We start from the raw sequence: 24961 nt of genomic DNA, 5'->3' as shown, positions 1-24961 counted from the left end.
TGTACTATGTTAGTTCTGATATCACTGCCCTTCTCTGCGCCTTAAATATCTAATGTCTCCCAGCTGTTGGCTGGGACATTTTAGAAGTGCACATGCTGCCCCTTTAAGAAGCTGGGAGAACACGCGTGGCCTAAGCACACTCCCAGGAGACCTGCGTGCTGTGCGCAGATTGTAGGAGGAGGTGTCAGAAACACCGCACTGAACAAGTTGCCAGGGGGCATAAGGTACTGTAACACTTAGCGATGTACCAGCGATCCTGACCAGCGATATGACGCAGTCAGGATCGCTGGTGCATCGCTAAGTGGTCGCTAGTGAGCTGCCACACAGGCAGATCTCACCAGCGACATAGCAGGGGTCGGGGGGTCGCTACTTACCTGTCACACCAGGCGATCCTGCGTCCTCCCGCCCGGCTCCACGCGTCGCTCGTCATCACAGCAGGAAGCGCCGCAGGAAGCTGACGACGAGAAACATTCCTGGAGGTTCTCGCGCGATCAGCGATAATCAGCGGGGGAGCCGGTCGTAGGTAAGTATCACACACAGCGATGTCGCTAGCAATATCGCTATAACGTCACTAGTTATAGCAATATTGCTAGCGATATCTCTTAGTGTGACATGCCCTATAGACAGGGAGGATAGTCAGGACGTAGTGAGTGAGTCACACACAGAGATAGCTGGAAGGTACAAGAGGGGCGAGCAGAGAGTAGTCAGGTCACAGGCAATGAGTCATACACAGAGAGGATAGCACAGTACAGAATCAACAGGCAAACTCACAACGGGGAACAGAACCGGGTCAGAACCATATAAACAAGCTATAGCAACGAACAGGCACACAGAGGTCAGCACACTCGGCCAAAGGCAAAAGTATAACTGGCAGGGATTGGAGCAACCCAGGGGTTTAAGAAGCTCTCCCAGAACCAGAAAGAGGCCACAATCATTAACCCCAGGTGTGCAGGTCAAAACCTGCACTGAACTCCAGACATTAACCCCTGACGTGCAGCTCAAAAACCTGCACTGGGATCATGACAGGAGGCAGAGTCGGCGGGGACCAGAGCTGATGGGAGGAGGAAGAGGAATTGTGCAGGGACGCCAGCGCTGACATAACAAAGTAGTCAAGCCGGCATAGGCAGTGTGATGCTTTCAGTCAATGTTTGGCTTGGAAACCTTGCTTGGCTGATGCCCATGTGGATGTGTTGCCTAATAATTTTTACAAGCCTTATGCAAAACTTCGTAGCCATGGTATTTCCTAATGGCCTTTTTCAGCAGGATAAATGGCTTTACCACTGTGCAAGGATTGAGAAATGTTTTTTAGGAAACTGACAGAGTGCTTACTTTGTCTCCAAATTCCCAAGATCTTGATAGTTTGAGCATCGGTGGGATATAATTGAAAAAAAAAGTCTGATCCATGTAGGCCTCACTTTGCACCAATTTGCCGGACTTAAAAGATCTGCTGCTGCTAATGTTGCGTTGCCAGATGCCATAGGGCACCTACACAGGTCTTGGCTGATTGTTGTTCGTGGTTTATACAGACCTTCGTTTTACCTTCCCTTCCTGTGTGCATGATGAAAGTCAACATTTTCTAGGCTTTTCTTTTCTTTTGTTCTTCTGTGAACAACATTTAGTTGCCAAGAACGGCTATGTCATCTCCAAAAGTAATATAATTTATCTTTGTTTAACCGATGATTTCATTATATACTTTGATGTTAAATTCCTTTCTTTCATACTGTATTAAAGAACCTAAAATGTGATATATGTAAAGATATCAAAATGTGGCATCATTATAATTGTTACACTCTAGGGAAATCTGATAAAGCGATTGCATTTTGGAATCTTCTATCCCTGTATAAAACATGCAGCGTTTTACCCATCACAGCCACAATGTAAAGCTCATATTGTTGCATGCCTTAGAACAATATTGTGATGAAATAGTGGAATTATGTGACAAATTTGTTGCAAAGGTCAGCAATACTAAACTTCTGCATAGTGTAGTGTGTGGATGGAAACCGCTTTTAGAACTATTATTAAATAAATGTTATAAATGGGCAAACATATCAGGTTAACTGATCTAGATGAGTTCATGCAGGCCTTTTTGGTGCTATTTTTCATGCATTTTAATTAATGAAAATCAGGGGTGTTATCCTGTTACCCATCTCTCCTGGATTCATTGCAAGGCTCTCAGAAATCAGGTAGTTGGCATTAACCCCACTGTTTAGGACTTTAACCTTCACACTGATATGTTCAGTGCCCCCTTACATACTAAGCAATTCAGTTCCCCTGAGCTCTTCTAAATTGCTACAAGAGAGTTTCTTGACAAACCCACCGCTGCTTTTCCTCTGTGCTTTGCAGCATCACTATAAGGCCGGGGTTACACTTGCAATGCGAGAAACTTTCATCAATACCTGGCACTGTCGCCGGCCCTTGAGACCGGAGTGTGTGGCTGCATGTATTTCTATGCAGCTGAGCGCTCCGGTCCGAGTGCCAGCGGCAGTGCCGGGTATTGATACGAGAGACTCAGTGAGTTTCTCGCATTGCAGTTGCAAGTGTGACACCGGCCTAAGAGAGTCAATTGACGTATTCAGCTCTGCTATTCCACTGGACTCTGCTACATTGCTACAAGAGTCTCTTGACATATTCTGTTCTGCTATATCACAAGATAGACTGGCTTCAAAATAATCTCCTGAAATACCGAGGTCTGCTGGGATTTGGTACATTGCTAAATTTATTAACATACCCAGCTCTGCTATTCCACTGGCCTCTGCTACATCATTCAACTCTGCTTTTTCACTGGGCAATGCTTCATATACAAGTCTTCTTTACTTTGCTGTTGTCTTGACTCTGCTTTTTTGAGTATTCGACTTCCCTGTGGTGCACTACAACCTCCGGCCACTACAGCTTCCGTTTTTCCAGTTGCCGTTCAGCCTCTAAGGCCACTTTAGCTACTACTTTTTCACCTTGCTGCACTAATGTCATCTTTTTGTGCAGCATTATGATTTTTCTTCTAGACTGAAAACTTTGAGAGTCCACTTTGCCAGGTGAGACGTAACTTATCCTATGTAGGTTTCTAGAAATGTGTGAGTTACCATTGATACTCTGCAGATTGGCAGAATGAGTGTATGCCAAAAGCGGTTTGACCGTGTGCTGATTGAACTGTGCCTTTTTCAAAACCTACTGCCACCTCTGAAATCTGGAATATGCTGAAGGAATTGTGGTTCCTGACACGTAGTACATACATAGCTGCAGTATTTTAAGTCTCCCAGGCAAAAAGGCTAGATAGATCATTGTCGATCACTGACAGTACCTTTCCACATACACTAAATGGCCACTGAATGACACTCTGACAGAGATCATTTATTTCCCAACGCATTTCGAAGTAGATATTACTTCTTCCTCAGGGGATGCGATATATGTCATCCCCTGAGGAAGAAGTAATACCTACTTCGAAACGCGTTGGGAAATAAATGATTAATCTTTCAACACAGTTTGGATTCGGTATTATGTCAAGCAGCGCACTACAGTCCATAAACTAGTTCCACAAAATGTTTGCTACTCTGGCGGTCACCGAGTTGACCTTTGGACGTGCAGCAAGCTGACTACGGATCTTACATTTTCAACCCAGATAAGACCTTATTGCGCTTTTCTTGTTCCTATAGTATTTATGTAATGAAGACCCCCACAGGCCTTCCCGATGCACAAGCATATCATTAACGCAAAAATGAATATAAAGATTACACAACAACCACAAAACGGATTTCATCAACCAAGGTATCATTTTACTCAGTATAACGGCACCGACCTGACACTGTCTGTAGGTTATTGTGCACAATCCTGCCGACAGGTTCACTTTAATCCTATATAATATCTCTTGGATGAGAGAGAACATTCTGATTACATCATGCTAGTGCTGTAATTATGAGAAGTTTACCACTATTTCTGTAGAACAATTTTAAAATCTACTGGAAGCTACCCCACCACAACTAATTGCTGTGGTTCTGAAGGCCAAAAGAGGCGCAACATGGTACTGGATGGACGACTGTATGGATGCCTCTAATAAAGTGGCTATACAGACCAAACTTTGATTACTTTTTAAAATTTAAGCACCAAGCTAATCATAATGAATATTGGTCTGAAGTACTAGGAAACTGACACTGCTGAGTAGGGCTGTGGTGTCGGTAAGCCAAACCTCCGACTCCAACTCCTCAATTTCCATGACAACGACTCCAAGACTCCGACTCCTTCATACATGGCTCATGTTTAAGTGCTAAATTTACTGTAGTAAAATGGTAACATCAGGCTTTTAATCATTATTATGATACAATAATCAAGCCATTTAGATAGAACATAAAATATTTTTATTGGAATACAACTTTAGAAGAAAAAACATTTGCATATTTACAATTTATTATATACTATGCAGTAAGTGGAAAAAATTTTTTCAACAAAAACGTACTGAATAACATTTGTGCAGTCTATGAATTTGTTCTGAGAAATAGTATCACCTCCATCAGATCCTCCTTCATAGATGACCTCAAATCTGACCTAATTATTTTAAGGTTAGAGAACAACCTCTCTACACTAACTTGGGTTGGTAGCAAAGCAGTAACCACACGGTTACATCTCTATCAATTTCAGGGTGTAAAGGAATTGCCTCGTGCACAGTCAGTTTTGATGAACAATTGCACTCTTCTACTTCTGTAAGACCAAGTGAAAAATGTTGCTGAAATATGGTCATTCTGTTTCTATGGGAGTGGAATATTTTCCCTGCAGCAACGCTTTGCCTGCTCCATGTCGTCCAAATACTTTTCGAAATCAAACTCCTCATCTGATGAGGATGAAGAAACGGCAGCAGCAGCGCTGACAGGACCAGAGTCCTCTTGCTCTTGGCCGTCCTGTAGCCCACTCATCCTAACTGCTACCTCAATCAGAGCTTCTTTTCCTTTAGTAAGCTGTTGATGATCCTGCAATATACGATGACTCAGGTCCACATAAACAGCTGCCAGAAGAATTTTATTGTCTTATAGCAGTGTGTCTCTCCGTTTCATTGAAGCAGCAATCCCATCTGCAATTAAATCTCCTCTTTGGGACAGGCAAAACATCAAGTTCTTCCACTCCTTTATAAAAATGCCAGGAGTTAAATCCTCAGCTTGTAACGTTTTAGTCACTCTAAATGGGTGATGAAGCAATTCCTTCAATTCAGCCACCAGTGTCCATTGACCTTCATATAGTGTTACCTGAGGGTTGGCCATATCTACAAGGAAGGGTTTCGGCTCAAACAATCGCTCAATCATTAAATAGGTGCTGCCCCACCGAGTGGCTTAAACCACAATTGCCCCTTTTCCAGCACATCTCTTCAAGATGGAATCAATTTTAGGGGTTCTGGCAGCAATAGCCAATTTCCTCAATTTGCTAATCCGAGTTCCAGCATGTCCCTCTTGCAGACTATCTCTTATTGTCAGCTGCAGCGTGTGCACAGCACAGTGCATGTGATGAATAGGAAAGAGATGTGAAGCAGGTTTAACAAGATCATCTAATTGTAAAGAATCATTTTGCTGTTCTTCTGTAGTAATATCAGTTTGTTCCTCCGTTATGGGAACAGGACTGTGGCCTTCCAACTTCAACATAATGAACATGAAATGTTCTTCTAGCTGCTGTTCACCTTCATTATTCTCATTCATCAGTTTAATTGTACTTATGTTTGAAGCATTATCAGTTACAATAGCAAGAGCCTGTTCTTTTGTGAGTTCATAATCTTGCAGAACTTTTTCCACTAAGGTCTGGAAAAACTGGCTGCTGTGATGAGCTTTAGTATTTTTTACTGCCAGCGTCTTAGTAACAATTTCTTTGTTGTCACAAACATATCGAACGTTGATGGCAAAATACGTGTGTAGGCATCCATTTTAAGACACACAAAGCGTCTCTTAAGAGTCTTTTTAAGATCTTTCTTTTGGTTAAGGGCTTCTTCAATCATTAATTTTCTAATACTTTCTCTTTCCAGAGAAACACCAAGTTTGCGGGCCATTTCTCCATTAAGAGCTGTAAAAGCTGGTCATGATAATTGTACACTGTCCTTTACAACAAGCTCAATGAGCTGTCTTTTAAACACATCTGCTGTCATTGTTACAGTAACTTTGTCACTTACAAAATATCTTGTAACTGATGTTTGAGACGCTCGTTCCTCCACCTTTGCCTGGCGGGAAGTGTGGGCTCTGGTTTCTTGGTGCTGCTGTGATCTTTTTCAGTCACAGCTTTGTAAACTTCTGGGTGGCAGCGTTGTAAATGGCTTTTTAGATTGGAAGCTCTTGAAGGATCATTTTTACCACTGCCTGAGTATGTACTGATTTTGGCATCATAGCATTTGTTTTCATCTGGGTCACTTACACACTGACACACAAAATGTTTTTTATCTTGTGTCACTGTGAAATGCTCAAATACAGCTGACTTCATAAGATGCTTCATTTTGTAATCATGTAAATTTGCTCTAAAAATAATTTGAAAAAAAAAAGGTATATTGAAATTCTTGCAAGAATAGAGAATCATGCACTTTATAATTTAGGATAGAAATAATACAATCTTTGCATAAATCAGTAGGACAGATAAGTATAAAGTTTGTAAAATATGTTGCTAGATAGATTTACTCTGAACTTTCAATGACAGGCTTGTCTCAGGGTACAGCTCACTAAATGCTTCACATCATATTTCTATGATCCCCTATGAAGAGGGGAGGAGGGAGGGGAGTATGTTTGTGCTGAATCATATTCCAGAACACACACACACACACACATATATACTGTATATCCTCATTGAGTCTGTTACTGTATTTCTGAATTTGAGATGTTAGAAAACAGTTTTTCCAACTTATATTCTTTGTATAATGTATATAAGTCATCAGAGCAGCTATTTTCTCCAAACAGGAGCTAAGAAGAAAAACAGACTAAAATATCATGCATACAGAGACAATGTATACTGGATTATTGATTTATGCACAGTTTATTGAAAGCTTAGATGCTTTAGGAAGTACTTACCTTAATCCTGCTTTCCTGTTCACTGTAGAAATTCTGAGATGAATGTAGGCTTTCCTTCCCTTTGTGTTTTTATTTTTTCCCCTTATCTGTAGACGAAGAGCTTCACAACTATTCATGAACATAAACTGCAGCACAGATTCATCTCAGCTAAAAGTCTAGACCTTAAATCAGGAATAGGACAGACATTTATAGGACATTTCATAACTTTCCCAAATTCTTAAGAAAAAAATATTCCCCACAAACTGCTTTGAACCTAATTTACCTAATTGTACCTAATTTATTATATATTTTCGGAGTCAGTCCATTTTATATCGACTCCGACTCCACCAAAATGGACTCCGACTCCACAGCCCTGCTGCTGAGGGCTGTACAAATCTAAGTTTTGGCCACAGAATCTGAGTGCTGCAAAAAAGAGGAGCTGTTCCTTGAAATGTAAATATGTCCAGCCCTGATGTCCACTTTGGAGCAATATAAAATCTATAGACCTGAGAAGATACATATATTAATCGTTATAGTATAAGCATAGTATACAGGTAAAAAAACTTTTATTGGCTATAAATTCAGAGTTAAGGTATGGAATAAAAAAAATAGTAAGTTACCAAAAGTTCTGAATAATTATTAGTGTTGAAAGATGCCCCAGATGGGCCTTATCGATGGTAACAAATATCCTAAATACCCAGTGGATATAGATGAATAGAGTAGATAACGTGAATAGATTCACTGCAAAAACCCTGTCAAGTAAAACAGCCTGGGTTTTTAGAAAAACTGCAAAGAAAGCTATATATGAAACGTTATATTTTGCTATTATTGCAATTATTTTGTTTTGTTCATTCAATTATTATTCAATTAATTACTACAGGTTATTTTTCCTGTAAGTCCACTTAATGGGCCCAATTCATCAGAGTTTTTATGCCAGAATTCCGCGTAAAAAGCTGCGCTTAAAGTTTGTAACTTTTGGCATTCTCACGCCATTTTCACTCAGCTCTGACAAAGCAATCTCCTTATCAAGACCAGCATGAACAACACCACTTTTGATAAATCAGGCCCTTAGGATTTGATATTTTCAATTATCAGAACAAGGCGATTTTTTTGTGCTGCTGAATTATACTGATATTCTGTCAGGAAAGTATTAGTAATCTAGTTAAAAGAGAGAAGACTGATCACTAGAGTTGTTGCAAATCGATTCATACCACCTGGTCCATCGGCCATGTCCGTAATCTGTGACCGCTGGAGGGAGGCCTTAGCTCTGCCTCTTACCTAACAGCATCTGCTGCTCTTTTTTTTATTACCGGCATAGCAGGACGTCACGAGTGCATCAAACCACAATAATTGCATCATACCAGGCAAGCTTATTAAAAGAGGAACCACAGATACTGTTGGGTAAGAGGTCGTTCTTAGGCCTCCCATCCAGTGACCATAGATTGGGCTAGGTCCTGCAAATCTATTTACACCATCTTTACTGCTCATATATGTTACCGGTAAGTATTATGCTACTAGGATACATGAACCATATTATGTTACCACTATGGAACGTCATCCTTGTTTTAGTCAAGAGGAAGTTCAAAACTAAAAGAGATGGTCTAACTTTGTTAAGCAGTCACTATATATGACATAATTACATTTACAGCAATCCCTTAATATGTATGTTTTGGCTGTATGACTAATGGTTAATAATGGAGGGCAATAGGTATAGGAAATTTAATTTATCTATAGTATTACTATTAGCCAAATAACCTTCCAGCTAGGTTACATTCCTCCTGACAGCTCTTCCTCGGCAGGGACTGTGGACACAGCAGACTTCACGTGTCTCTGTGGACTGACTACCGGCTACCTTTAAGATAGTAAGGTATATAGGTATTTTCTTGGGCTGTAGAAGTTTGTGAAACACTGTCCCAATAGAAAATAGAACACCACCATCATTTATTTTATCTTTATTACGGTAATTTAAGTTCAACCCTGGGACGACGACTTTTGTGCTCCTTCCGCACCTTGACCTTGCTGCCTCCTTCACACTCTGCGTACATTACTTTCTACTGTAAGAACCTGTTGCTTTTGTTATCACAATTGCTCTTTATATTCTCATTGCTGAATAATTGTTCAGCTCAAACAACTACGTCACAATAGGTAAAAATCACACTCCTGTTAATGAGAAAAATAATTGTTGATGGTGGCAACAAACAATGGCAAATGTAGATGTAAGAAATAGACACACCGCTATGTAGTCCATCATAGTGTGGATTTACTAGTTATAGTCGGAACGTAACCAGCAGTGTTGCCTGTTATTTGTTCCAATCAGTGAATGCAAGTACTCACAGTTATTAGATGCCAGGCGGCATGTGGCAAGTGTAATATATCCGTCTGGTGACCTCACACGTTCGTTGCCTCCTTGATAATAAACACCTCTCCTGTGAACTCACCACAGCTGCCACTCTGACCTCACTCACTTGACTTATGTATTGCATTGACCCCACACATTTGACATATTTTGTATTGATGCCTGAACGGTAAGGCTGGTCACACGGGCGGGCGCGCTTTTCTGCCGTTTAACCTCTGGGCTCCCACTGTAAGTGATGTGGATGGTTGCTGTATGAGAAGCTTTGGGAGATGCTTTTAGCATAGTAAGTCTGCAGGGGTCTCAAACTGGGGCAGGTAAATGGGCCACACAAAACATTTTAAGTTGATGGGCTTCATTTCTTGATGATGTTTTCAGCGACACCATTTTGTTTTCTGTACAACTTTTTGATCACTTGTTATTCATTTTTTGTGTCTCAGTATAATGAAGTTGCTACGTTTTTTGCTTGTTTTTTTCTCCAACGGTTTTCATTGTTTGTGTTATGGTATAGTTTTATAGCATGGGTCGTTCCTGATTTCCTTTCATGTTTACATAAAACAACAATTTTGTATGCATAATATTTTTCCTTTTTTTTAAGTTTTTTTTAATTGTACAATTTTTTTTCTACTTCGTTCCCTATATGGGACTTGAACTTTTACTTGCTTTATCGTTGATCTAATATCCTTCAATACTGCAGGAATGTTAGATCTGTCAGTTTTCCTCTGACATTTCGCCTGGTGGATCCTGCTTACAGGCTACCGTACGTTTCTCACCTGTAGGCCAGTTGTGTGGTACCAGAAGGATTAATGAGGAAACTCTCCCGCAAATAACCAGCTATATACAGTACTTCTGTCTCTATTGACAAGCGGTATTTAAGACATTAAAAGGCTATGCTAATACCGATAGTGGTCATTGCAGCAAGGTGTCAGCTATGATATTCATTTGGCACCCGCTGATCATGGTGCCAGCTCGGCTTGTGATTCAGCGCCACTGTTGCGCTGTACATGTTCGGCAGTTTACAGGAAGTCCATAGACCTCTGCCTTTTTGCCTGCTATAAGTGTTGCAGCAGCACTGGTAGAGATGCCTTCACTCTTAGTGTTCTTCAGCTTAATGTCATTAAGGTGCCCCAGCACATTCCTCCTACAGCCTGCTCTCTGCTGTCCTGGTGGTCTCAGGAGCTCCAGTGCCACACGGGATGCAGATGACAGCTCTAAAGTCCAAATGCGGCACCCAGGCCGTGTGTTTGAGAGCCCTAATATAAAATAAAGAGATTTATACCAAGCCAGGTATTCTGAGATCTGATTATATGATACTCTTATACTCACAATTTACATGATGGTCCCACAACTAATCCAAGCTGAATAGTCAAAATTGGCATCTATCACCAAAATACATTCTACAACTTGAAGTTATCATTCTAGAACTTTGACAGACCTATACTACTCCATCATTGGGTCTGTCTCCTGTAACTTGTAGTTTTCCTGAGGATAAGTCATCATTGACAGATCGATATGAGATTCCTCACATCTCCACACCTAATTATTGGGGCGTCAGTGAGAGCTCCGACCTCTCGATCAATGTCAGGGCATAGCCCTTTACATTTTGCTGTGGCTGTGCCTGTTATTTCTGCTCACTGCAGTTCTTTCCTATTTGGATTAAAGTACCATGCCAGCGTTTTGGGTTTTTTTCAGCGCTGGACTGGCGCTTTAAATTTAAGCCCTCTGCCTCCATTCTTATACTTACTTTCCGGCGGCTTCATCTTTTACCGTCACAAGAGCTCAATGCATGCCTGAGACCCAGAACAAGGATCTCAGAGATGTATTAAAAAGTGACCTCTGTCGCTTCATAAAGTACTGGAATTGCCTGTAGGTCACTGTTCGCCGGAGATCGATGGGAGTGACGCTGGAAAAGGATGAAGGTGGCAGCAGGTGAGTATGAGACAAGGGGCAGGGGAATCACATTTAAGGCGCCACTCCAGCGGTGCAATAAAAAAACCCACTGACGTGGCGCTTTAATGCTTCTGAGCTACAATACCAGGCAAAACCACTACAAAATGTACGCAGCTTTGCTTTGTAATGAAGGGAAGAGTCCTGGGTTTCCTATAATCAGCTGATCGATGGGGGTTCCAGGAGTCAGACTCCAACCCATCACAAAATCTGTTTAAAAGAAATGGCTGCTAATAAATATGCATAAGGATTTTTGCTTTTATACAGGCTTCTCAGAACACAGATTTGGTAAGCTACTGGTTAGCCCTTGAGCTCTAGAACTCTTCTTTAAATTAACCCTATAGGGTATGTCCATATGCGATGTACGTTCAGTAGAAAAAAATCAGTTCAATTGCCGTCAAAGGTGTCCATATATGTTCTTGTTTGTATTGTGGAGAAGCGCTTTGATTCTTCCCAATACTTAAAGTGTTCTTCCCACAAATATCCACAGGTCCATCTCTCTCCATTCTTACTGTAGTTCTGAAAACGACCATTTGTGCATGATGAGCACTTTTCAGAACTCCTGTACATATCAATGGCGAGAACCATATATACCCTGGAGTTGGCCCTGTTCTCGGGTTAGATGCCGGTCCTGGTGGTGCCATAAATGTTCCAGATGGGACAGCCTACCAAGTAGAATTCTCCCTCCATTTCTCTCTTAAAGAGAATCTGTCACCTATTTTTTCGACTATCAGCTGCCAGCACCGCCATCAGGGGCTTATCTACAGCAGGGTTCCCCAACTCCAGTCCTCAAGGCCCACCAACAGGTCATGTTTTCAGGATTTCCCTTGTATTGTACAGGTGATGCAATTATCACCTGGGCAATACGAAGGAAATCCTGAAAACATGACCTGTTGGTGGGCCTTGAGGACTGGAGTTGGGGAACCCTGATCTACAGCATTCTGTAATGCTGTAGATAAGCCCCCGATGTAACCTGAAAGATAAGAAAAATGAGTTATATTGTACTCACCCAGGGGTGGTCCGGGTCCGGTTTTGGTCCGATGGGTGTTGCGGTCCGGTCTGGCGCCTCCCATCTTCTAATGGTGACTGCCTCTTCTTTGCTTCCTGGCTCCTGCGCAGGCGCACTGCTCTGCCCTGTTGAGGGCAGAGCAGAGTCCTGCAGTGCTCAGGCGTCAGACCGCCCCTGGGTGAGTATAATATAACTCATTTTTCTTATCTTTCAGGTTACATCGGGGGCTTATCTATAGCATTACAGAATTCTGTAGATAACCCCTGATGGCGGTGCCGGCAGCTGATAGTCGAAAAAATAGGTGACAGATTCCCTTTAACGCAAAGCTATAAACTATAGAAATAGCCACTGACTGCAAAGTGGCTTAACATTGCAATGGAGTTTGTATGTTCTACCCGTGTTTTCGTGGGTTTCCTCTAGGTTCTCCAGTTTCCTCCCACACTCCATAGACATACTGATAGGGATTTAGATTGTGAGCCCCATCGGGGACAGTGATGAGTGTGTAAGCACTGTGGAAGATGTTGGGGCTGTAGAAGCTGGTGTACTAATACTTAGGTTAACAATGGTATTGGTGTCAACACATTTTAATAACCAGTCCTTGCCACTTCACGTCCACAGCATTAAAAATGTCTTATTTATGAATCCTCAGGAAGATATTTTGTTTTTCATTACTCCAGGAATAAAATGTGAATGTCAGTACAAGGGGTCAAGTTTTATGGTTGACGCCTCAACTCAAATCTGTGTACATAAGCTGTTTACAATGGCACATTCTGCATTAATTGGCCGGCCACAAATTAATTCTCTTGTGCATCTGGCTCCTGATCCTCTTGTTTAATGTAATGAAGTCAGAGAGAGGTGCCTAAAATGTAATGCCAGCGCTGTGCACATTCCAGAAGTCAGGGCACTGTGCTATCGTCGCTGGTATAAATTTCAAAGTATTGTGACCACGTGGCACCATGATTTATGGGGCGATATGGATGTAGACGTGACATTGTATGGCAATGAAACTATAGAAATGACCCCAAATATCAATGGACTAGATATAAAATTAAGTTTCTCTAGTTTTCCCTCATAACTAATGCACATGTATTCCAATTTTGAAAGGTGATTTCTCTATGAACATTATATCTGTAATCATGTAGGTTGCTAGTACTAAACAAATCAAAGACACCTGTGTGATCATAGAATCATAGAAACGTAGAGTTGGAAGGGACCTCCTGGGCCATCTGGTCCAACCCCCTGCTCAAAGCAGGATTCGCTAAATCATCCCAGTCAGATGTCTGTCCAGCCTCTGTTTGAAGCCTTCCATTGAAGGAGAACTCACCACTTCTCGTGGCAGCTTGTTCCACTCATTGATCACTCTAACTGTCAAAAAGTTTTTTCTAATATCTAATCTGTGTCTCCTCCCATTCAGTTTCATCCCATTGCTTCTAGTCTTTCCTTGTGCAAATGAGAATAAAGTTGATCCTTCTACAATGTGACAGCCCTTTAGATATTTGTAGACAGCTATTAAGTCTCCTCTCAGTCTTCTCTTTTGCAAACTAAACAATCCCAAATCCTGCAACCTTTCCTCATAAGACAGGGTTTGCAGACCGGTCACCATTCTGGTCGCTCTTTTCTGAACTTGCTCCAGTTTGTTGATGTCTTTTTTAAAATGTGGTGCCCAAAACTGGACACAATATTCCAGATGAGGTCTGACCAAAGAGGAGTAGAGGGAAATAATGACTTCACGTGATCTAGACTGTATGCTTCTGTTAATACATCCCAGAATTGCATTTGCCTTTTTTGCTGCTGCATCACACTGTTGACTCATATTCAGTCTGTGATCTATTAGTATACCCAAGTCTTTTTCACATGTGCTGTTGCTTAGCCCTATTCCTCCCATTCTGTATATGCTTTTTTCCTTTTTATTGCCCAGATGTAGTACTTTGCATTTTTCCCTGTTAAAAACCATTCTGTTAGTTGCAATCCCGCAATGAGTACTGGTATATACTGGATTTAATAAGTCCTAAAGTGGACGGAGGGTTCTTCCTTCTTGTGTTAGCACCATCCTGGCTATTTGATGTTGTCTAGCTGAAAATGAAGAATTGGCCTTTTACGTAATAAAGTCTTTTCGGTTTATGTATTTCTCAGCTTACGAACCATAAGTGGAAGGAACTACCTCTTATTTTTCTGACCGCAGCCTGATCAGTCATTCCTTGCACGGCCACTTTACTCAGACGTCTTCCATGTTTGAGTTTCAACTGGAGACGTCCGGCCTCTTTAGAATGGAAGTCTGCGGAATACTCGAGATCCACGATGTTACAAAAGACTTTAAGTCGCTTTTTACTTAATTTATTACTATTAGGACTTTGCTGTCCCTGTCTCCCATCTTTCTTTTTTTTTACTTTGTTTGGTGCAGCATCTATAGGCTTCAGGATGACTCCTGCTCCTTCTTGATCGACTTTTATAATTTTGGAAGTATACACTAATCTGCAGAGAGGAACACCTTGAAACTAAGAGGGTGGAAGCTTTGTATGTCCCATATGAATAAACTTTCTTACATGCTTTATTAACTTGCAAAAATGCAATGGATTTTCAGGAATAGAATTACTTTGCATTTTACAGTATGAGCAATGTGTTTGAGATTGTAAGAACACCCCCTGAGGAAGCTATTGTTAGTGGGCGATACACACGGGTACTCTATCTCTTCCCTCCCGCTTCTTTCCTTACTCCAATTCGCCTTGTAGGACTCATACTCAGTTTGCTATTACACTTTGGACAAGGTAAGAAGGTAATTTATGTGTATGAGATTGTAATACAATAACTACTGTTTGGGTAAAAAAAAAATTTTTTCAGCTCACCCCAAAGAAGACAGCTATAAGTCCGATCGGTGCACGGAATGTGGAAACAGGATCCCTCTGCAGCAAAGCGTGATATGGAAAAAATTCCAGCATCCAGATCAGTACTAACTACTGTTTGGGTATCTTGCACATATAGTTTGGTATACGTGTATACAGTGTGGGTAGTAAGCTGTGTTTTGGGGCCCGTTATCATAGGGGGAGTCTTGGAGGGTGTTGAGCATTTTCATAATTCTTAAATGTTTTTATTCTGTCTGTATATACTGTATGTGTTTTTGGTTATTAATAAATAACTGCAGCAATTCACCAAAAAGGAGAGGAAATTCAAAAACCTTACCGAAAAAATGTGCAAACTAAGTCAAGCCCCCCCCTCATCAATGGTAAGCGTGTGAGTGGTCCTCTATCGGTATTTTGCACCTCTGCCACCTCTGTCTTTTATCATTGGGGCCTGTTTGCATCCTACAGGGCAGTATACAGTTAGGTCCATATATATTTGGACAGAGACAACATTTTTCTAATTTTGGTTCTAGACATTACCACCATGAATTTTAAACAAAACAATTCAGATGCAGTTGAAGTTCAGACTTTCAGCTTCATTTGAGGGTATCCACATTAAAATTGGATGACGGGTTTAGGAGTTTCAGCTCCTTAACATGTGCCACACTGTTTTTAAAGGGACCAAAAGTAATTGGACAGATTAAATAATTGTAAATAAAATGTTCATTTCTAGTACTTGGTTGAAAACCCTTGGTTGGCAATGACTGCCTGAAGTCTTGAACTCATGGACATCACCAGACGCGGTGTTTCCTCCTTTTTGATGCTCTGCCAGGCCTTCACTGCGGTGGTTTTCAGTTGCTGTTTGTTTGTGGGCCTTTCTGTCTGAAGTTTAGTCTTTAACAAGTGAAATGCATGCTCAATTGGGTTGAGATCAGGTGACTGACTTGGCCATTCAAGAATATTCCACTTCTTTGCTTTAATAAACTCCTGGGTTGCTTTGGCTTTATGTTTTGGGTCATTGTCCATCTGTAGTATGAAACGACGACCAATCAGTTTGGCTGCATTTGGCTGGATCTGAGCACACAGTATGGCTCTGAATACCTCAGAATTCATTCAGCTGCTTCTGTCCTGTGTCACATCATCAATAAACACTAGTGACCCAGTGCCACTGGAAGCCATAATTCCCAAGCCATCACACTGCCTCCGCCGTGTTTTACAGATGATGTGGTATGCTTTGGATCATGAGCTGTACCATGTCTTCACCATACTTTTCTCTTTCCATCATTCTGGTAGAGGTTGATCTTGGTTTCATCTGTCCAAAGAATGTTCTTCCAGAACTGTGCTGGCTTTTTTTAGATGTTTTTTTAGCAAAGTCCAGTCAGCCTTTTTATTCTTGATGCTTATGAGTGGCTTGCACCGTGCAGTGAACCCTCTGTATTTACTTTCATGCAGTCTTCTCTTTATGGTAGATTTGGATATTGATACGCCTACCTCCTGGAGAAAGTTGTTCACTTGGTTGGCTGTTGTGAAGGGGTTTCTCTTCACCATGGAGATTATTCTGCGATCATCCACCACTGTTGTCTTCCGTGGACGCCCAGATCTTTTTGCATTGATGAGTTCACCAGTGCTTTTTTTCTTTCTCAGGATGTGCCAAACTGTAGATTTTGCCACTCCTAATGTGGTAGCAATTTCTCGGATGGGTTTTTTCTGTTTTTGCAGCTTAAGAATGGCTTGTTTCACCTGCATGGAGAGCTCCTTTGACCGCATGTTTCCTTCACAGCAAAACCTTCCAAATGCAAGCACCACACCTCAAACCAACTCCAGGCCTTTTATCTGCTTAATTGAGAATAACATAACTAAGAGATTGCCCACACCTGTCCATGAAATAGCCTTGGAGTCAATTGTCCAATTACTTTTGGTCCCTTTAAAAACATGGTGGCACATGTTAAGGAGCTGAAAATCCTAAACCCTTCATCCAATTTTAATGTGGATAACCTTAAATGAAAGCTGAAAGTCTGAACTTCAACTGCATCTGAATTTTTTTGTTTAAAATTCATTGTGGTAATGTCTAGAACCAAAATTATAAGAATGTTATCTCTGTCCAAATATATATATGGACCTAACTGTATATGATATTCTGATCAGGAATTCGTAAATTTGACCTTTTCAGTAATTTAGTGTCAGTATTAACAAAACCATGAGAACCCTTGACGCGGTTGTGAGCTTGCGTATTTTGGCCAAAATATAATAAAACCTCAATTATTTTATCATCTTTGTAGGATTAGGTATGCCCTGTTGTGTCTGGTGGAGGGGGGCATAGGGTTTCTGTCCTTATGGTGTTCACTTGCATAGCCACCTGACCTAATAATAGTAATTTTATATATTATAGCGCCAACCTATTTCACAGGGCTTGGATTATAGAGGATATTTGGCTTAGTTTCTTAGGGAAATAGAGAGCACAGATAGGGTGGTATAGGCATGCCCAGTAGGCTGTTAGCCATGATGATACACTATATATCACCCCGTGACTGTCACTGTACACCTTATCTGGGTGAACTTATAACTCTAAGCAACCACACCCCTCATGTTTGATAAGTGTGTGAGTGGGTGTTCTTCAGTGTTTTGGTATTGTAACCAAAACACTGGTTTGGTCTTGGCAAGTATGGCTAAGAATTGGGTATCTTTTATAACTTGTTGTGCCCACCTGTTTTTGTGCAGTAGCTAGTTTTGTTTGTTGGATTCAAAGTGCTTTGTTGTTGTTACAAGCAACGTAAGATCCATTTTGTGCAGAGCTCATGCACATCGGGAGAAAAAATATGCAGTGCAATTTGACAAATCGGATGGTAGTGTGTGTTTCGCCAATAGCTTTTCAGGGGGTGAAATGTGCAGCTCACCAACATTTCACAGTAATAAATAACACTACACCATCTCTTCTGTAAGAAGTCAGTAGCTGTAATGCCCGTGTGAACGTACTCTTATATTTATTTTTTGTCTTTTATTTGTTTTTGTTTTACCCAAAATGAATTCCGTAAAGGTTGAACAAAACAGTAAATATAGGATATGTTTTATATATTTTTTTTTTTATTACTCCTGGCTTCTGTTCAACTCTATATAATTTAAGGAATCTTGAGTTTCACATTATCCTCATCTATCTTCAGTATACTTGAGCTCCTTGCCATACAAATACTTTGTCCCTTTTTCTTACCAAGCTATTGCCTGTCGAGGCACCTGACTAAGGAGATAGGCAGATATACCAGTGAGAAACTTTATAACGCTTCTTTTTTACTCTTGGCTTATTTAGTCCAATATCTATCATGCACCTTTTTTCTCATCTTTTTCTATTATTTTTAATGAAAAGGTAGTCATTAAATGTAAAAGTTTAGTCTTGACGTCACAAAACTCCAATTAGTTCACCAGAGGTCACAGTATTACCAGCTCTCACAGTCTCGGTTTTCGCTGCCCCTTTCGTCCAAACACCAGACTTTCCTTTGTAAGCATGGACTTCATCCTTTGATTATACGTTTTATTAATAGCATGAATATTTTATATACGGTAGTTTGATTACATGGACCTCTCCAACAATTAAGGTGTAATGTCCATTAAACCATGAGGTTATTTAATATGGCGTTTTACTTCACTTATTTTGGAGATCTCACTAATCCTTCTTTTTGATGTGCATTGGGTATATATGACACTCCAACCTGGGCATTTCTGATATTCCTATTGCTGTCGTTTGATGAGTTTTTGAATGTAAAGTTTGGACTAATCCAATCATCCCTCTTGTGAAAGACGAGAAGGCTGAGAAATAGCTGCGAAACGCCCAAGAAAGCAGACCGTCAATTAGAATAAAGAAGCAGGATCCTGACTATGACCTATGTATACTGTCCCTGCTTTTATATCAAGCGAGACAAGTATTATAGTTGGAAATACGTGGTCACAAGCCATTATTTATAAGCATATTCTCATAAGGCTATGGGTGAGACAAACGGCACAAAGCGCAGTATGTCAGTCTATCTAGTTACTGGTTAGCGTTAGACATTTCCTTTTCAATAATTTTTTTTTATTTTACTGTTAAAAGGTGTTCATTACAATATAAGTCCTGATTGCCTATGTACAATCTCTGCTGGTATGGTTTTTCAATTTTTTTTGTTTTATCATGCGAAAAATTCTATAAAATAGTAAAAATCAAACAATGCAAAATATGCAAAATTACTTTTTTTACCGGAATAATACAAACTAAAGAAAAATTTGTGTTAATGTCCATTCTTCCGAACGCTCAATAATATATACAATGCAGTGTTTAAGAAGAAGAGGAAAAGAAAAGATGAAAGTCGATCAATCATTCACTCACGTAGATCTAGAAGAGATAGGGACTGTGTGTTTTCAGGCTCTTGCCATCAGAAATTTAGCAGCTATGTGAATACTTAGTATCAGCCTGGATGACTTCTTTCTCGGCACATTTCGTAAGTAATTTGTGGGGTCCAGGGCAGGGCTGTGTAGTTGGTAAGCCAAACCACCGACTCTTGTAAGCCAAACCTCCGACTCCTCATTTTTCCTGACTCCGACCCCACATCACTGGTCAATACTGAGCATGTCCATAAAGTGCAGCACAGATTCATCTCCACTAAAAGCCCAGATACTTAGATCAGGAACAGACATTTATATGACATTTCATATCTTTCCCAAATCATTTACAGCACATCCTGAATTGTACTACTGTACCCAATTTATTATATGTTTTAGGAGTTGGAGTCAGTCCATTTTATACTGACTCCACCAAAATGGACACTGACTCCTACTCAACAACCCTGGTCCAATGGAATGTGAGTTGAGAAGATGCCCTCCACCAGCTCCCCCACCATACCCCAAAAAGTGGTCAAAAGACTGCAATCCCATAATGCTACTTGCACACTTGCGTTCCTTGGAGCTGTGCAGGGCCGCCACTAAGCTCCGCCCTCTGCCCCACCTCCTTCAGTTAGCTCCGCCTATGGGCGCATGTCACTGCATGCGACCTGCATACCCTATCTTTAGCATTGGGTACGCATGCCGTGCACAAGTATGCGTTTGCCGGCACATGCGTCCTTTTGACGGTGTGCCGAGTACACCAAAATGCAACGGGGTGCGTTTGGCGCAAGTGTGCAAGTAGCCTAAGATATGAATGAGGGAGCCAGTATGCACCAAGCACCTCCAGCAGGTTGTAGCATTGATAGGGTTAGGGGATTCGGTGTTATAGATAAAAATTTAAAAACTTTTGTAAAATAGTCTTATGAATATGTCATGTATGAAAAAAATAGTATTAATTATGGCAAATATCTTTTAATGTATAGCTCCTTTGGGCTAGGATGAAACTATCTCCCCCTCACTTTAAACTCTTTGGTAGCTCACATGCTAGAGGTCTTGACACAACCATTTATATGAAAGGGGTGCCTGGTGTTACTACATTATTACTACTTTTTCAAAAGAAACATTTCCATGTCTGCTTTTGGATCGAAGGTGCCCACAAGTGAGTTTACTTGTGACGCTAAAACACTGCATCGTAACAGCTTTTGAAGATCCGTGAAGCCATGATGCATGCCCATGGATTAGATTTGGCTCAGAACTGTTTCTAACATTAAAATAGATTTGATATGGAAATGGATCAGCTCTTGTTTTCCTAATTGGATAAATCTTTCTTCCAGGAGCATCTCTCTCTGAAAAAGTATATTGTGGATATTTTGGTTGAGACACCAGTTCCTGTAGAGCCCGTAAAGGATGTCGAAGAGAAGCAAAAGAATAAAAAGAAAGTTAAAAAGCTGAAGACTCGAATTAACTCAAAGTATGTTTCCTTATTCTGATGTTAACACCCTGTCTACATGTTGTGCAAGTCCCATCACTGTTCGTCCGATTGTAATTTCTTCACTATAACTGGCATAGCATAACTTTATTTTAGCTATGTGTGCGTGAATATATATACAATATATATGTGTGTGTTTTGGGTTTTTTTCCTTCTCCACTCATGGTAAGTCGTTGGGTGAAGCCATTTATTGTTAAACTACTGTGTTTTCTCTTTTTAAATCATATTGACAACCCAAAAAATTCAAGTGACACTGATCATAACTTCACATACCCTGGTGATTTTGGCCTGATAACATGCACAAAAGTTGACACAAATGTGTTTGAATGGCTACTAAAGGTAGCATCCTCACCTGTGACCTGCTTGCTTATAATCAGTGTGTGCATAAAAGCTGAGTGAGATTCTGGGATCCAGACAGACTCTTGCATCTTTCATTCAGCCACTGATGTTTCTATATTGTGAGTCATGGGGAAACTAAAAGAAATGTCACAGTAGTTGAACTGTGTAAAACAGGAAAGTGATACAAAAAGATATCCAAAGAATTGATAATGCCAGTCAGCAGCGTTCAAACTGTGATTAACAAATGGAAAATCAGGGGCTCTGTAAAAACAAAACCACGGTCAGGTAGACCACAAAGAATGTCATCCACAGCTGCTAGGAACATTGTTCGGGATGCAAAGTAAAACCCACAAAAAACATCAGCTGAAATACAGGACTCTCTGAAAAGTAGCGGTGTGGCTGTTTCAGGATGCACAATAAGGAGGCACTTGAAGAAAAATGGGCTGCATGGTCGAGTCACCAGAAAAAAGCCATTACTGCTCAAATTCCACAAAGTATCTCACCTACAATACGCAAAACAGCACAGCAACAAGCCTCAAAACGTCTGGAACAAGGTAATTTGGAATGATGAGACCAAAATTGAACTTTTTGGCCACAACCATAAACGCTACATTTGGAGAGAGGTCAACAAGGCCTCTGATGAAAGGAACACCATTCCTACTGTAAAGCACGGAGGTGGATCCCTGATGTTTTAGGGATGTGTGAGCTACAAAGGCACAGGAAACTTGGTCAAAGTTGAAGGAAAGATGAATGCAGCAAGTTAGAAGAGTGGGCAGCTTTACCATCTGCGAAAATAAAGAACCTTATCCACAACTACCACAAAAGACTTCAAGCTGTAATTGATGTTGGAGGGGGCAAGACACGTTATTAAGAAATGGGGTATGTGAACTTTTGATCAGGGTCGTTTGGATGTTTTAGGTTGTCATTATGATTTAAAAAGAGAAAACACAGTAGTTTGGCAATAAATGGCTTCACCCAACCGCTAACGATGAGTGGAGAAAAAGTTTTGGTCTTATCATTCATATTCTCTGTAAAAAAAAAGGTTAAGAAAGCAAAAAATTCTGCTGGGGTATGTAAACTTTTGAGCACAACTGTATTCTCAGTGGGGAAATTAAGTATATGATACACTGCTGATTTTACAAGTTTCTACAAAGAATGGAGAGGTCTGTAATTTTTATCGTAGGCATACTTCCACTGTGAGAGACAGAATCTAAAAATAAAAACCAGACAATCACATTTTATGATTTTTAAATAATTAAATTGCATTTTATTGCATGAAATAAGTATTTGATCACCTACCAACCAGCAATAATTCTGGCTCTCACAGACCTGTTAGTTTTTCTTTATGAAGCCCTCCTACTCTGCACTCATTACCTGTGTTAATTGCATCTGTTTGAACTCGTTACCTGTATAAAAGATTCCTCTCCCACACACTCGATCAATCACACAAATTAGGGTGCGTGTCATGCAAGTAGCTTCTGTATGACATCCGTATGCAAGGGGTTTTTAACATCAGCTTTTACATACTGTAATTCTGTCATTTGACTCTAGTTTACAAACTAATAAAACAATCTTATATACAGAGATAGAATAGGAAAGATGTCCTGTAGATAATGTCAGAAGCTCCCTACATATAATAAACTAGCACCCTTTTGTGCCTTTCATGTGGCACTAAAGGGTGCTCAGCCTCATTAAACCTATTAAATAATTGTCATCACACCAGGGCAATTGGGAAGATCTGAAGCTAAGCGCCAGAATTGGCACACCTAATGGATGCGCCATTTCTGGGGTGGATGAGGGCAGGTGTTATTAGTCTGAGAAGGGGACAAAATCCATGGTCCATTCCCAGCCTATTGCTATCAGCCCACAGCTGTCTGCTTAGCCTTTGCTGGTGATTAAACATAAGGGAGACCCCCCAAGTCATTTTTTGTGAGATCCCCCCAGTAAAGGCTACGTAGACAGCTGTGAGCTGATATTAGTAAGCTGGGAAGCTCCATGAATATGGGCCATTTCCCAGCATAATAACGCCAGCTGCTTTCCCTCAGCTGGTTAATAAGGGGAACCCCACACCATTTTTTTCATTTATTTATTGCTTACTTAAATACAAGTACAGAAAAATACACACGAAGCACTGATTGTATATGTCACGGACATATTTCTATCCTATTCTGACGGTTTGGGCTGTGAATTTACTGTACTTGGCTTATGAAATGTCGCATTCCTTTGAGATGTGTGCGTAAATATCCGTGCCGTGCGTTTTTTTTCTCTCACCCATTGACTTGCATTGTCGAGTCTCAACCGAGCTGAGAAAAAATCGCAGAAGAGCACAGAATCATTGAATATCATTAGTCAGAGTGCAATCTGATTTTTTTTTTATCAGACTGCACTCTTCCTATTTATACGCAGATGAGTATGAGCACTAATACAGGTACTGAGAATTACACTCAGAATACAGGACAGGAGAAGTGGTACTGCAGTGTATATATTCAGAATCATACAGATACTGAGAATTATCACCAGTATACAGGACGGGAGAAGTGGTACTGTCCAGTATGTGTGTATGTAGAGTGGTGGGAGTACAAGGGTGAGCACTACGCCCCCAATACTTCTCGTTGGTTTAATCACAAGATCAGGGAAAAACATGTAACAGATTGCATGGTATTGCCTGTTCCACATATACAGTATGTCAGGAAAGTTCCTGGGACACAAATAAAAGTATCATTTAGCCACCTTAATTCACACAGACCAAATGAGTGTCCGTAGTTTTCTTTTGTGCACATATCTATTCTACAGTATTATTTCTAAACACTGTTTTTCGGTGATTCCTTTGTATCTCTGTTCATACTGCACCCACACACACAAATGATAACATCATTTGAAAGGTAAACTTGCCCCCTTCAGCAAGAAAATAGCCAAACAAACCACACATCCACGATTTGATCACAAAATACAGTTTAAACATTAATTTTCATTAACCTGCAGTAAGGAAAAATGACCTGCAGGTAGCACCACAGTACCCCAGAGCACACTACCACAAAGCTTCTTACAGACATCACAAACAAATCCAAACATTTGCCTTGGGGGCTTTCCAGCTTGACAAACTGCTTGCCTAGCCTGTTTTAGCCAAATTGGAAGATTGCACACTTCATTGCAGGTGAAACACATATGCAAACACATTTGTAAACATGCACTATCTATTGAATTGCACACTTGCTCCGTTCATACTCCACCCACACAAACAAATGATACACCATTTGAAAGGTCAAATTACCTGCAGGTGGCAGCACACTACCCCAAAGCACACTACCACAAAGCTGCTTACAGACCTCACAAATAAATCCAAACAATTGCCTTGGGGTCTTTCCAGTTTGTTCAAGTGCTTGCCCAGCCTATTTCAGGCACATTGGAGGATTGCACACTTCACTGCAGGCGAGTCACATATGCAAACACATTTGTGTACATGCACAGCTTTTTCGGTGATTACTTCGCCCCACACACTCAAATGGAGTCACATATGCAAACACATTTGTAAGCATGCACTGCTTTTTCGCTGATTATTTCGCCCCACACACACAAATGATACATCATTTGAAAGGTAAACTTGCTCCCTTCAGCAAGAAAAGAGCCAAGCAAACCACACATTCACGA

General features: G+C 40.7%; 1 protein-coding gene across 2 annotated transcripts in view; it reads left to right on the top strand.

Annotated features, from left to right (window-relative positions):
- Positions 1-24961, top strand: part of SCAPER (S-phase cyclin A associated protein in the ER) — a 404857-nt gene that overhangs the window by 207997 nt on the left and 171899 nt on the right. For both annotated transcript variants that reach the window (XM_073579348.1, XM_073579347.1), the window contains exon 20: positions 20820-20956. In XM_073579348.1, coding sequence (XP_073435449.1) covers positions 20820-20956 — 137 coding nt within the window. The remainder of the gene's footprint in view (positions 1-20819; positions 20957-24961) is intronic.

The sequence above is a fragment of the Dendrobates tinctorius genome, unplaced genomic scaffold (genome assembly GCF_039654945.1).
Source record: "Dendrobates tinctorius isolate UK_male_01 unplaced genomic scaffold, ASM3965494v1 ptg000062l, whole genome shotgun sequence".
Classification (NCBI taxonomy): Eukaryota; Metazoa; Chordata; class Amphibia; order Anura; family Dendrobatidae; genus Dendrobates; species Dendrobates tinctorius.
The sequence above is the reverse complement of the archived record's forward strand: the minus strand, read 5'-3'. Positions and strand labels throughout refer to the sequence as shown.